The sequence below is a fragment of the Gymnodraco acuticeps genome, unplaced genomic scaffold (assembly GCF_902827175.1).
Source record: "Gymnodraco acuticeps unplaced genomic scaffold, fGymAcu1.1, whole genome shotgun sequence".
NCBI lineage: Eukaryota > Metazoa > Chordata > Actinopteri > Perciformes > Bathydraconidae > Gymnodraco > Gymnodraco acuticeps.
In genome coordinates, this window is record NW_022989899.1 from 714277 (window position 1) to 729234 (window position 14958).

The window sequence follows — 14958 nt, forward strand, 5'->3', positions numbered from 1 at the left end:
TGGCGTCTTTTTTGTCAACAAGCCGAGGGGCAGCGGCAGTTGCACTCCCACTTGCAGCCATGCTTCTCGTTTTCTCACATGCTCTGGCAGCTAGCGCGTGCACGAGAGCGGGGAGGCACTTGAGCCTGCTTGAGAGGGGAGGGACTGCAGGCACGGCTGCAGAGCAGGGAGTGGAAGCAGAGCGCTGAACACACACAGCTCTTATTTAAACGGCGCTTTCTCACCGGAGTACTTTCCGCCGTCATTCTTAAACGGAGGAATCGTAACGTTTTTAACGGCAGGGTATCGCGGTATACCTTTCAAGTATCGGTACACCGTGCACCACTAGTCAGGAGTCAGTGTCTCTCCCCCAAACTCACACATATAAAATTCAATATGAACTGAAGAGCCGCATGAAACTAGGCAAAGAGCCGCATGCGGCTCGAGAGCCGCAGGTTGGCCACCCCTGGGCTAGAAGAAGAGCTCTGTCGTCACAAGAGCATAGACCCAGGGCGATGGTCACTCAAAAAGAAAGCACACCAAAACCAACAAGAAAAACTAGAACAACTAATTAGGACCTCATATGCCATGGTCTCAGCCGCTGGCCGCCTGGAAGAAACAAATAAAACCACCCCGGCCACACAAGCCCCCCTAGTAGCCGCGCCAGTAGCAGCACCGGCAGTAAAAACCCCCGCAGTAGCAGAACCCCCAAAACCAGCAGAACCCATAATCAACCAAGAGAAACACACGGCCGCCACCGCCCCAGCTCTCCTGTACCCCGAGCTCCCTAGAGAACAGCATGAGGTGCCACCCCCGTATAGCCCAGCCAACCCCTTCAGCCAGGCAGTGCTGCACCCTATGAGGGCTGGACCCACCGACGGGTATTACCAGATAGAGGGAAAAGTCTTATTAAACCAAACATCCCCACCTTTGACCAGAGCAGGGGTACAAGGACCGTCCCCAGATAGGAGATACCAAGATACCCCATACCCTAGACAGGAACACAGCAAAGAAAGGGGAGGGGGAGCTAAAACAAGCGAGCATGAAGACACAGATACTCCCCGAAGAAATGAAGGTAGGGCGTTAGCCGAGGCGAATTTAGAGGCCGAGTTAGCACAAAGAAACAGAGACAGGGCCACCAGCACACCAAAAACACCCAATCAAAGCAACTGGGGAGAAGGAGCAACTGGGGGACGGGAAGAACAGCATAAGGGGGTAACAAAAGACTTGTTGGGCGATTTTCTGGGATCATGGGACAAAGCAAGGGGAACAGGCTCAGGGGGAAGGACCACAAGGCGAAACTCAGTAACCAGCGAAGAAAAAGAAAGCATAAGATTGGGTTTAAAAATGGGACAACAGATAGAAAAATACGAAGCCTCCGCAAAGAAACTGGAAGCAGAGAGCAGGAGGAGAGATGAGGAAGATGAAAGAGACACTAAACAAAAAGAGGCTGACATAATACGCCGAACAGAGGCCGCAGAAAGGAGAAGGGGAAGAGAGGAGGAAGAGCAAGATGACAAACAGTGGGACGACCTGCTAGCAGGGGCAGACGAAGCAGAGGAGGAGGACGAGCCAGAAGAACAGGTCCTTCCGATGCACTTACCTAGAACCCCTAGGACCAGAAATGAGACTCTAGGGCAGAAAAACCGCGCAAGTAGGCCCATCACCATAGCTATGACAGGAATAATAGAATCAGGTTACGTTCCAGGAGCGGTGACTAGAGCACGAACGCAGAAAAGGCGACATAACGCTACCCAAATGCTAATGACTGAAGCCAGCCCCCCACCAATTCACCCATCCTCTCCCGAGCCCCCGGCGAGACAGATGCCCTTAATAACTACTTCTCAGGGGGCCAGGGTGTATCAACCTTTCTCCCTATCAGATTTAGGGACCATGTCCGCCCAGATGCCACCCCTGTCCCAGGGAGGGGCACCATGGATAAGGTCATTCACATCCCTAGGGGCGGGTCAAGCATTATGCCTTGGGGATTTCCGCCGCATACTAGGAGACCAGACAAATGCCTCGTTGCAGAGTTCGCGGACGAATCCACAGCAGCCAGAGCCAAAGGACACACAGAGGAAGCTGAGGGCAGCAGGGACGCTGAATACGTCTGCCTGAAGACGATCAAACCCAAGTGGTGTGCTCCAAGGTTCTCTGAACCACTCAAGGTAACCCAGCGAACAGATCATGCAGTCAGAGTAGACGGAAAAGGAGACACGTGGTACCAATGGAGCAGGTGTGTGGAAGCACCAGCACCTACCAGGACCCTCGCTGACACCATCCAGGACCTAGGCCAACTGAACATCAGGCAAACAACCGAAGCCCCCCAACCCCCAAGTGTGGACATCGACTCCACTTCCGAGGAGGAGGAGACAACAGGGGAACCAACAGCAGCCCAGGAGATAACAGCCGGCGAGGAGGCACAACAAGGGACCGCTCCCCCAAAGTAGGCGGTACACCACACGCATCACATACACACACCACACAAGAGACACTCACCTACACTGATACACCAAGGAACTTTTACAAGAAAAACAAAGATGAAGAAGAACTCAGGACCTAACCAACACCTCTATTGCTTGGCCTTAACACTGTGTTTTTTCATTATTGTTGGAATAATCATTATCATAGTGGGTGAAAGGGGGAGGCAAATCATTGACCAAAGTAATAATCCAAATTCCCCACAAAATAAAACTACACAAGATACCTTTTCTCCTCCAAAAAACAGCCTAACTAGACACGTCCGCAATGTGGCCGGCACAGTAGATACGGCAAATTTAACCCAATGTAACCAGAAAGATGCATTGAGACACATCTCGCTGACACTTTGCCTACCCTCGGACTCAAGCACCACTACCCTCATCCCGTACACCAGTTTGTCAAACGAACTCAACCAAAAAGGAGGGTCGTGGGGAAACAAATACCAATGGTACATGACGCTAGACATTTGGTTCGGAAAAGGCGATCCCAATGAAAGATATAGCTATGGTCGAGCGTGGACCGACTTGGTGGGAGAGACAGGGGCGGATTGGAGTTCATCGTCAACAGGAACAGCGAAAAAAGTAAGGCAAAGAGTACACCTGGCAAAATCCTCATCTGGCCTCGTAGTACAGTTAGACTTAACGGGGGTACCCCAACCCAAGAAAGATGAACCCCCTTGCGCATCCTTTTATCTATGGCCCAAGACATCGCCAAGCCCCCAATTCTCTATATACGTATGCATGTCCAGTCGCATTAAAAGACCACAATCTGACATAGTATCCGTCCAAAAGGGGGTGGTGATCCACTCCACTAAGGAGTGGACGACTGATCAAGAGTTCCAAGCAGCAACTGGAATCTCGGGACACTCAGCAAACAGCAACAACTGGTTACTGATGGCACAACAAGCCGCGCTAGACACAGGCGATGACTGCCTCGTTTGTATGGGAGCCAGACCCCTGCTCCACATAATTCCTGCCCCGGTAGAACCAAGGTGTGCCACTGAAATAATGGGGACAGACAACCCTCAACACAATTGCTCTAAATACGACGTTTACTTCCCTTTAGCTAACGCGGAATTAAAAAAGCCCTTATTCTTTGCAAAAGTTCCGAGGTTGAATTACACCTGTTTCCACACCACAATCAGAAACACCGGGGGGTTCAACAAAACTCTCTGCGACCACATAGTGACACCAACTACACCTGGACGTGGTGTAATCCGAGCAGACATATGGTTCCACTGCAGTGGCAACCAACTCCACGATCGCGTCCCATATAATGCCAGTGGTCTATGTGCACTGGTCACTTTGCTTCTACCAGTGAAAACCTACAAATTAAAAGTAGGGGACATAACAAACCTGGCAGAACAAATACCCCTATCATACTACGAACAGAGTCAAACGCGAAGCCATGATTGACCCAGATCCAACGTACATAGACGCAATAGGGGTACCACGGAGCGTACCAAGTGACTACAAAATAGCCGATCAAGTAGCGGACGGCTTCACATCCATCATCTGCCCCTGGTGTGTCATCAATAAAAACTCAGACCGCATCAATTACATTCATTATAATATCCAACGCCTAGGAAACCTCACACATGCCGGACTCAAGGCAGTTAGTGAGCAATTGAAAGCCACATCACTCATGGCCTATCAAAACAGAATGGCCCTAGACATGCTCCTAGCAGAAAAAGGCGGAGTATGTGCAATGTTCGGAGAGCAATGCTGCACCTTCATTCCCAACAACACCGCTGCAGATGGCACTCTACAAATAGCACTGGACGGTCTGAAAACCCTCAACTCCCGCATGAAAGATCAATCTGGTATCGACGGTAAATGGGACGAATGGATGTCAGTGTTCGGTAAATACAAAACCCTGGTCACCTCAGTATTGGTATCAATGGCCGTGTTTGCAGAAATTTTGACCTTGTGCGGGTGCTGCTGCATCCCATGTATCCGCTCAATGGTGGACAAAATAATTAGTACCGCCATAGCACCTTCTACTCCCCTGGGCCAACAACTCGCCTTGCTATCCTTAGAAAACAACCCAGACATTGAAGAAGGCGAAGAAGAAGCGGCAGCAATGGACACTTTCCCGACAGCACCACCAGTACCACCGTATGGCAGAATGTGGGAAAGAGAGACAGAAGCCTAAAACAGCTGACATAAATGTACATAAACAATAGCGTTGTTTTGTTGCCCCAATCATTAGAATGGGGCAAAAGGGGGATTGAAGGATAAAGATAAGGCAAATGTGGCAGTGAATATAAGATATAGTGGGCCTATCATGGAAAAGCTAAGACATTGAGCTGTCTGAGTGGAAAAGTACAGTACTGTGTTAAAGTCCAACTGCTGAGAAGCCTCAGTGGAAATATACTATGTGAATACTGTGTGCAACAAAAACGCGGGGTCAACCAGATTAAGAACAGAGGCATCCTGTTATGTCCAAACTGATAAGCCACAAGGTTGCAGAACTCATTATTCTCACACTAAATCACCCACCAAGCAGGCGCAACAGTTCACAAGGGCAGTCTTGTGAGTGAAACCAGATAAGGAAGTGAGTGAAAGCAAATAAGGAAGTAACAAAAGCGCGCCAAAGTCTAACCTAAGAGTTGCTAGGGTAGCAACGGCAGATTACACCACAAGAAAGCAGCGAAGGTGGGGGCTCCGCTAGGAACAGTATATAAGCAGGATGTATTCAGTACTCGAGGCTCTCTCTTCAACTGGGATCTTACACTGACGAGCTTGTCACGGTGAGAACTCAAGAAGAAGGAGTCCAAGGCGCTTTGTGGTAGTATCAGATTGATGTATCTTTGTTGAACTGTGTAATAAAGTGCTTATTTGAAGAAACAATCCATTGGAGTGCAAAGTCTAGTTTTGTACAGCTAACAGAGAATAGTGTCTAGGACACAATTCCTTTTCCCTCAGAACTAAGAAACGGTCATCGGCAGATCCGGACAGCGACCCCGCTCTAGCCATATCCAAACTATCTGCGCGGAGGACGGACCTGGTCCGGTAGACTCCAACAAACCTCAGAGAAGTCCGAAGGGGGTCCATATTCTGTGAGAGGAGGTGGTTGTAAGTGAAGAAATGTGCTTTGGGGGAGACGAATGGGCTCCGGGAGACGCAGCATGTAGTGTTCCTCCCCGAGGTTAATTAGATTAGGTGTGTGTGTGTGAGGGAGAGAAGCTGTTGCAGCTCCCAGCCGAGCATGGCAGTGGGCTGCCATAGCCCCCACCTCCTTAGGACTACTGCCTGGAGTGACAGCTAGTGTGACGTGAGGGATCGTTTCTACAGCTAGAAGAGCCTGCTGTGGGGGTGTGAGCCTAAGAGGCAACGCACATCCTTGTGGTCCTAAAAACAAAAACTGCTCGCATTCCAACTGATCTGAGCTGTTGCAAAAACCTCTTACTGATAGCGCATAGTCATCTGACGGGTTAAAAGCAGCTGTGCAGTGACAATTCAACACAGGCCGCATAAGAGACATTAAGGAAGCACACACAGGGGAAATCTGGAAATGACCAACAATAAAGGTTGTCTTGAGATGATTGAATGAATTGGACAGCTTGATGGACTTTGCTGTCAGGAATAGTCAAAAACAATCCATCTGGAGTGTAATGTATTGTTGCCTGTAACTTACAAAGTAAGTCTCTGCCCATTAAATTAATAGGACTTCCATTTGAAATAATGAAAGAGTGTTGCACATTTGACCCAACGATTGAAACATTAGTACTCTCTGAAATGGGCTCGGACATAGGAATGCCAGAAACGCCCATTGTTGTAACAAAATCATTAGTTGCTTCACACACTTTCTCCTTAGTACGTACTGCAGACAATGTGGCTCCACTGTCAATCAAAATATCTACAGGCGTACCACTAAAATCAACGGGCATAATCGGATCTTCACGCGGGTTATTGGAAAGGCGAATTGTTGCTGCTTGAATGGGGAAATGCTGTGAATCTGATCCTATTTCTCCATGGTACCCCTATCTTCTATTAAATCCACTTTGCTGACCGTTTTGCCCATGTTGAGCCTGTCTGTCATAGTGTGGGGGCGGCAATAATGTGGGATGCCGGGGGGGCTGGGGGAGAGCAGGCAAGGATTGTGTGTTCTGCTGAGCTCCCCATCTCTTTTCGCACTGCCCCGCCCAGTGGTCCGTTGCACCGCAAACATGACATGGCATCAACTTTTTGGAATTTTTGTTCTGCTGCTGTCTGCTCTTGTTTTGATAACCCTGTGATCTTCCCTGATTTTGATACTGCTGTGTGCGGTTTTGTCTCTGAAACTGCTGAGAGTTATCCGCACCCTGATAAGCCTGTGTATTTTGAGGCAATTGTTGCAGCAGCTGGGCAATTCTGGGGGTCAGACATATCTGGCTCCTATGCAGGGCACGCATTGTGGCTATCGTGAGTTTCCAGGTTTTAACTTGCCAGTCAGGAGTCGCCATCATGTAGGCTTGAGCTGTCTCTGGGATTAAGTTATGTAACAAGCTCTGTATGGCGAACAAATCATTGCCCTCCCTTTTAATGCCCGCATTATTATCCCACACTGTCATGAAACGCTGGATAAATTCTGGGACAGTTTCTGTTGGGCTCTGTACGCAAGCCATCACTTGGGAAAAATCTGTGTGAGTCTTAGCGCATGCTCTAATAGCCATAGCAGCGACGTTCTCAATCCACATGTCGCGCGTCTGTGCCGGAGGCCAATCACCTGCAGGCGTACACTCAGGAAATTTAAACTCGTCTCTGCACGTGGGCCAATCTGCCTTGTATGTTAGGATTATCAGCTGCTTAACATCATGAACCAAACAGTTATAAACCGAGCAGACATTAGTCAACCAGGACAGATACTCATCTGGGCTTTTAGTGGGACTGGGAGCGTGATTAGTGACATCAATGACCTCAGCGGGTGTCCATGGCTTAAAAACTGGAACCTCTCCTATCAGAATTTTCGGGGCGGTCACAGTTTCAGCAGAATTATTATTCTGAGATGTTTGCATTCTCGTGATCATTGTACGCTGGACAGTCTTTGGAAAACTGCTGCTGTACGGCGTCCCTGGGTAATCGTGTAAACGGAGTGGCGGAGTACGAGGAGAGGGGGTTCGGAACAGGCTGCTGTCTGAAGAATCCCCTTCACCCTCCGCTGCACTCTGCTCCTGCTGCCCCAAATCTAGTTCTCTATAATAGTCCTGACTGATATCTCAACCCATTTTCATTCATGATAGCTGCAGCTGTCATTAACAGATCATCATCGGAGTTTCTCGCAACAGGATTTGAGAGTTCTGTCGCGGGGATTATTTTTGTACAGAGAGATACAGCCTGCTTTTCTTCCAGCAGCCCAGCGTCTGTTAAAATGCAAATGGGCTGAGACGGGCTGGGAGACTTCCCTTGTCTTTTCAACCAATCGTACACCACTGATTTAGCAATGGCTGCAACATCTTTTCCGTGTCTTTCCTTAATTCTGGAAATGTTCTCTGATTTAACATCAAAAGCAGCCTCTAGGCTAAGCAAATGACAACTCGCCGCACATTTAGAAATCCTATAAATCAACACTTTGAGCTCAATGGAGCCTCGCTCGGTGCCAACAGATTTTTCATTATTTCGCTCATTATATCCTCTTTTCTCTGCAATAGACATCCAAGCTTTAACACATTCTTTCATATATCCTATGTCCCAGCAGGGGTTCGGCTCATTTTCAACAATTTTAAATGCCTGCCACAACACGGTCATGTCAAAAGTACCGGTTAAAGGCCAATCAAATTGAATCTTCCCTTTCTGATTATTCTGCTGTGAGTGTTCACAAAGTAACGAGGTAAACGGCATAACTTTAGACCAATCCAAGCTTTTTCCGATAATTCCAGACGGCATATTAGGGGAAAACATGTGAGTGTAGTGGCTGTCTGTAATTGGATTTTCAGAAGGTGTCTTGGTGCGTGAATTCATTTTCCTCTTACCAACTGAATCGTTTGTGGAGACAGTATTACCCATGTTTAACGGTTAGTACAATAAAACAAACACTGCAATTAGACAAACAAACATGAACTCGCAACAAACATCGGCGTGACAGCAAAGCTTATCCAACTTAATTTAATCCGAATAGAGAGGTTTCAGAGGAGGTAGGGAAATATCTGTTTAATATGAGTGCCTTCTTACTCATATATACTTGTACAAGTGCTAAGAACGGAATCTGTTGAAGAGCAATAACTAATTTATTCTCAATCAACAACCACTATGCCAATTTAGTGGTGCTTTGCCCACCCCCGATCCGGAGAGCATAGACGTTTTATTTATCCAGTACCCTTTCTACTCCAACAACAGCCACATTTAACAACCCATCAGTTCATTACAACGATGAAACACAGCGCTATGTCACATTCTCGCGTACCACCCTTCCCATTAATGACCAATTAACCTATATTATGTGTGCACCCCGGGCAGGCACCCAGTTTATCCAGCAAGTAGGAAACTGTGGCGTGCCAGGCGACGCACACACTTCGTTGTCTGCCCCAGTCTTGCCAGCAAAATAGTAGAAGACGGTCGCAGACAAAAATAAATGCTTTTAGACCATTCTGTTTTTTTTTTACATCGGCAATGGTGTGAGGAAAATATATGTGACACTCTGTGCTTATCTTCCTCTTTGCCTGCGGCCCCCGCAGGCGGGGGTGAAATCACACACACACCCTGCAGCAGCTGCAGGCAGACCCGAGGCGATGCCTGCTGTTGATTTAACCGGTTGACCGCTGAAACCTCCAGAATTCGGCGATTTGTTTCAATACAAATCTATCACATTGCTCCTAATGCAGAAGTCCACTTTACTGATGCTCTCTTTAAGGTCTCTCCGAATATTTGCTGTGTGTAATTGTCTGGTAATTTAATTCCAAGAAACACACACAGAGGAAATCAGTCAAAATCGATATTCCTAGGTTATTATTACCCCCAAATATTCTTATTGTTTTTTCACATGAGCTGTGTTTGCTCTGAAGGCACATGCCCCAGCAGCAATCACAGGGAAAATCGGCCAGGATGAAGTCCCCTTAGACACCGATTCCCCAGGTTATCATTAAAACCCCAAATGTAAAGAGTAGAGAAACCAAAAAAATGCAGCCGCTCAGTTTCACAGGTAATTTTTATGATACCGTCAATCACAGATTCTGGTAAGGCAATGTCCAAATATAGATTTGAAATTACACTTACCAGTTCTGAAGATCTTTTGGTATCCTACCGACAACGCCAATTTGTGATGGAAACTTCTGTGCAGCAATGCAGAGCCAAGGCTCAAGAAAGGATGGAAGCTGGAGCGGCTTTAGTCAAACACTGATATTTATTGAGAATAGAATACGGCCGGAGAGATCACAAAGTATATCACACTTTCATGTGAGCCACCAAGCAACACTCTGAAGACATAAAGTAGATCTATATATCCTTAAAGGAGGGACCTAAAAAGCCCGCCTTTCCTACCTTAATCATTACCAGACATTGGAACAAAGACCCGTTTGTATTACAAACTCACATGTGCCCAAACTTCTCACCCACAGGAAGGCAGAGGACCTCTTGACCTGTGTCCTCCTCACATTACAGGCAGGAGCATATGCGACTTAACGAAAAGCATATGTTTGTAATTTAACAGTTTCTCAGAAAAGCTCAGAACCTCAAGACACAAAGAGATCTCCTTAAAATATTCTCTGACAACATGGATATATCCGCCTTCTTTCATTTATCTTTCCATTCCCACAACAATATACATAAATAAATGGCGTATTTTGGACATAGTTCGAATGGTGATTAATCATGATTAATTAATTTTTAAGCTGTGATTAATCTGATTAAAAATTGTAATCGTTTGGCAGCCCTAATTATTACATATTACTGTCATATCTATAGTTGTGTCTTTGTATACTTAAGTCATATTTATAAGTATTTGGTGCTCATTACATCTAGCTAACGTTAGCTAGCAATAGTTTGCTAACCACAGTTAGCTATCTGTTAAGGTGTGTGAAGCAGGCAGGACCCAAATGCAGATTTAAACTGAAAATTCCTTTATTTCGAGGCTACCGGATACAAATAAAGACAAAACAGAGCACTCACCGGAGACTATTCACAAACAAAAGACGAACCAACACTGAACACAGGACGAGACAAGACTAAATACAGGGAGGAGTAATCACAAGACGAGAAACAGCCGGGCAGGGGAGGAGAAACACAAGGGCCACAGGTGAACACAATCAGACAACTAGACACACCAGGGAAACTAACGACAGGGGAAAAACACAGGAAGAAGGACCGGACAATATACAAGGAGGAAAATACCCATAACCAGACATACAAAACTCAAACGTGACATAACACACTAATCCTGACACTATCTATGTTAGCTAAGCTATTAAGCTTAACATCAACAGTAGCAGCTATTCTAGAGTGGACAATGTCATATTCAGAGTATTGATGTCTCGTGTTTATTGAGAGTAGCATTGTAGTTGTTACAGTAAATTAACATTTTAAATATAAGTATATTTGCGAGCACAGCTAGCTACTCTGGTAGTAACGGTAAGTTATGTTGAAGTTAGACTATGACAGCTAAAATTTGAGGCTTATGCAAGCATGGTTTATCATAATTGAGTGATATTAAGTATGCCAAGATATGATTTTAAACTCTATCCTTGTCCTTGTATTAAATTAACATTTTAAACATAGGTATATTTGCAAGCACAGCTAGCTACTCTGGTAGTGATGTAAGAGTAAGTTATCATTGTAATAATGAAGTTGGACGATGTACAGCTAAAATACAGCATGATTCATCATAATTGAGTGATATTAAGTATGCTAAGATATGATTTTAAACACTATCCTTGAGCTTGTGTCCTTTTCATTCCCAGGCACTGCACAACACAAACCACCCCAGGATCCAGCTCTCCTAAGATGCTGCCCTCACCAACTGGTCCCTGCCAGACTAGCAGTCGCAGCCTGGTCTTTGGTCTGGGCCCCAGCATCACCAGTGAGGATGGCATCACCGGCGCCAAACTGCCAACTGGTCGTCAGATCTTACGCTGCATGCTTGCCAAGAAACCTGGTGCAAACGGAGCGTTGTCGCAGTTCGAGGCAACCAAGGGTGTCCTGGAGCAGGTGCGGCCATTTTACAAGAAAGCCAACATCCCAATGGTGAGCGACAAGCGTTCCTGCCACAAGATGGTAGACTTAGTCAATGCTAACAACAAGCTGCGGAAAATCTCCCAGGCCAAGCGCTCCAGTGAGACTACAGCGAAACAATTGGAGAAAATGGAGTGCAGACTTGATGCCACATTTCCGCTGTGGCCTCCAAATGTTGAAAAGCTGATTGATAACCCAGAAGACCTAGCTTTCTTGGCCAGCATGAAGACGACAGAGTGGCCACATTTGGTGTATTGGACAAAAAGCTGCAGCTCAAGGTGAAGCGGCGAGAGGAGCGTCAAGCTGCTGCAGCAGCCAGGCAGTCCCGTTGTGAAAAGGAGCTGGAGGGGATGACGGCAATGTCCAGCTTGGTGTCGGAGAGTGATGAGGAGCCAAAGGAGGATACTAACACAGTCTGTCCAACATCTGAGGGTGAACCATCCCACAAGCGTAAGAAGACTGGAACAAACGTCTTCATTCCACATGACATCCTTAGCCGACCAAGTGTTGTGTCACTGGCTACAAGGTTGAAGATGTCACCAACGCAACAGGCTGCCTTCACGTGTGGCCTGGTTGCAGAGTCAGGCGGTGAATGTACACATCTCTCTGCATCGTACGCAACAGCTGACCGAGCAAGACGCCAAGTGCTGGAGACAATCAGTGAGGAACGGCACAAGCAGTGGACACCACCTCCATTGAGCTGCACATTGATCCAGAATGTATGTCTCTCGATGTGAAGGAATGGGCGACCAATGCTGCGTTAAAAAAAAGTGAGGTCAATGTATGTGCAATGAACGTGGTCAATGACTGTGCTGAGCGTGGCGTCAAGCTCACGTCTGACTTCGTCGCAGTGGCCAGGAAGGAGCAGCACCTGCAGAATGTGCTGCAGGCAGTTGACCATGACCGCAGCCAACAGCCAAACCTTCGCCGCTGCAAACGCAAGGTAATCGCAAGCTAATCGCAAGCTTGCGATAGGACGGTTACTCTTGGGTGGCGGGTGGGGAGACATATCTGGGGGGAGACGCACGGGCTAGGTTCAGAGTTCAGGTTCCATTTCCTCTCTTTCTCCCTCAGTGGAGCGGACTCTGGCACAGACTGAGCAATTAAGTTTGAAGTTTAGTTAGGGTTTGTTCTTTTAAGTGTATCAGTATCGCCCCTTGTGTTTAACAATAAAGTCAATTAAACTTTATATGTGTGTCCGACATCCATCACTGCTGCACAAAACTCAGGGTAACGTGAACATGTCCCATTGAGCTCCATTAATTTTGTCTATAGGACAAATGAATGGAGAATCTTGAAAGTTGAATTCTGAGAAATGCCCAAGTTGCCCAAAGGGCAAACAAACAACTTTTACTTTGATAACCCTATAGAACATGTTACTGTATAAAAGTTCACTGTACTCAACATTTCCAGGTCAACCTTTTGGCAATTAGACTAAAAATTGCAAATTTTTCGAAATTTCACAAAAGTTCATGTCTTAGGTGGCACCCCTTACATCTGGAATTTTCTGCGTGCAATGTGGAGATTCAGGCTGCGAAGATCCAGAATGGGTCTGAATTTGCCTATCTTCTTGGGAACCAGGAAGTACAGGGAATAATGCCCCTCCTCTCTGTCTTGAGTGCGCACTGCAGACACTGCCTGTTTTTGCACCAGGGCCTGAACCTCTGCCGAGAGGAAACCTATCTCCCCTCGGGACCTCTATTATGCCTGTGAACAGAGGAGGGATGCTGCAAAACTGGAGTGAGACCCAGTCTCAGCGTCCTGTCCATCCACTCCGTTAACACACAGCTGCGCTTCCATTCCCCATAACACTGCGTTAGGAGATGTGCAATCAGCTGTGAGTAGTCATATTTATACGGTTTCAATCCCATTAGTATTAGGGATGCACGATATTGTTTTTTTTTTTAAACCAATACCGATAACTTCCTGCTAATCAAGACCGATACCGATACCGATAACCGATAATAAAAAAAATGTTACGCCACTAATTATTTTAACGCGATTAACGCATGTATATTTGTTTTCCTTGGCCGCCCCGTAGTTTCAGAGCGCATCGAGTTTAAAATACCATCTACAAGCTGATGCTGACAGCCCCGCTCCTGCCGCCCGCTTGTGGCAGACCACACTTCCACGCTCACCGGCAGGCACCGACCATAGACTGTATATATAAAGGCACCGACTGGCCATCTGGAGGACCGGGAGGGTGTGTGTATGTGTGGCCCGAGCGAGCGAGAGACCTTACGTGCATTGTTGTTGTTAGCATCTGGTGCTAGCTAGCTGCGCTAACGGATATAAGGAGCTGTTTAAATGAAAACAGAGGAGCGACATTTCGCCACAACTGCGCCGAGCACTTGACTTTATGCACGAAGCCAGACAGTGGGACATTGTACGAAAAGTCAGCACACTCAGCACGGATAGTGCGCAACATGATTGCAGCGTCCAGGCAGCTCCGGTTCGAGCATATGCCTTGAGTTGCACATAGCTCCAACGCCCATACCACCGACGACATGTTTGTTTACTGTCCTGGCTTCACGGCCGCACACCGTTTACGTCACAGCCAGGCATGAGTTAGGAAGCGCTGGATTTGTGAAGAACTCCCCTCTTCCTAAACCACTAATACCACAGTACTGGCAAAACGGGAGGAGCCGAGTGAAAAACAAGCGCCCCTCATCCCAATCCACCCACACCGCAGTATTTTTTTCTTTTGTTTTACCCAAAAAATATATTGTATATTATCGGGGCTATTAATACTTGTATCGGGTTTATCGGGATGACGTCATAATTCCTAATATCGGACCGATAATTATCGGGCCGATAATTAAAGTGCATCCTTAATTAGTATGCATAAGAAGTGACAGGTGGACCACGCCCTCAATGATGCTAATGAGCAAAGTACCGCCTCCCTTTGTTCGAGGTGTTATCACACGTGATGTGAGGGGTGTTGTGTCATCACACGTAGGTGTGAAATGCCCCCCTGTAGTAGCGCCTTTGTTGTCTAATCCTTTGATGTGAGGGTTGAGGTGTTACAACAGGCCGGTGTGATCACCCCTTCCTGTCAGACCCCCCATGTGAGGGGTGATGTGTTATAGCGTGTAGGTGCTATATGTCCCCATGTAGTACAGACTTTGTTGTCTAATATAATTAGCCTCTGATGTATGTCCTTTGATGCACCCTGGCAGTAGAGCCTTTGTTGTCTAATATAATTAGCCTTTGATGTATGTCCTTTGATGTGAGGGTTGAGGTGTTATAACATGCCGGTATGATATCGCACCGACATGTTATAAGCCTTGGATGTTAATCTATGTGTTGATTAAGACAGTCTCTTTGAAGTTGTGCGTGAGACTGTCTCGCACAC

General features: G+C 46.8%; 1 protein-coding gene across 1 annotated transcript; it reads left to right on the top strand.

Annotated features, from left to right (window-relative positions):
- The first annotated feature begins 455 nt into the window (after positions 1 to 455).
- LOC117539651 (neurosecretory protein VGF-like) lies at positions 456 to 11457 on the top strand. The gene is made up of 2 exons (XM_034205900.1): positions 456 to 5521; positions 11333 to 11457. Exon 1 carries the CDS (start codon positions 568 to 570, stop codon positions 2095 to 2097), a length of 1530 nt encoding a protein of 509 aa, XP_034061791.1. The 5' UTR covers positions 456 to 567; the 3' UTR covers positions 2098 to 5521; positions 11333 to 11457.
- Positions 11458 to 14958: the final 3501 nt, after the last annotated feature.

Coding starts and splice junctions, on each gene's coding strand:
- LOC117539651 (XM_034205900.1), top strand. CDS start 568: ATGGTCTCAGCCGCTGGCCGCCTGGAAGAAACAAATAAAACCACCCCG.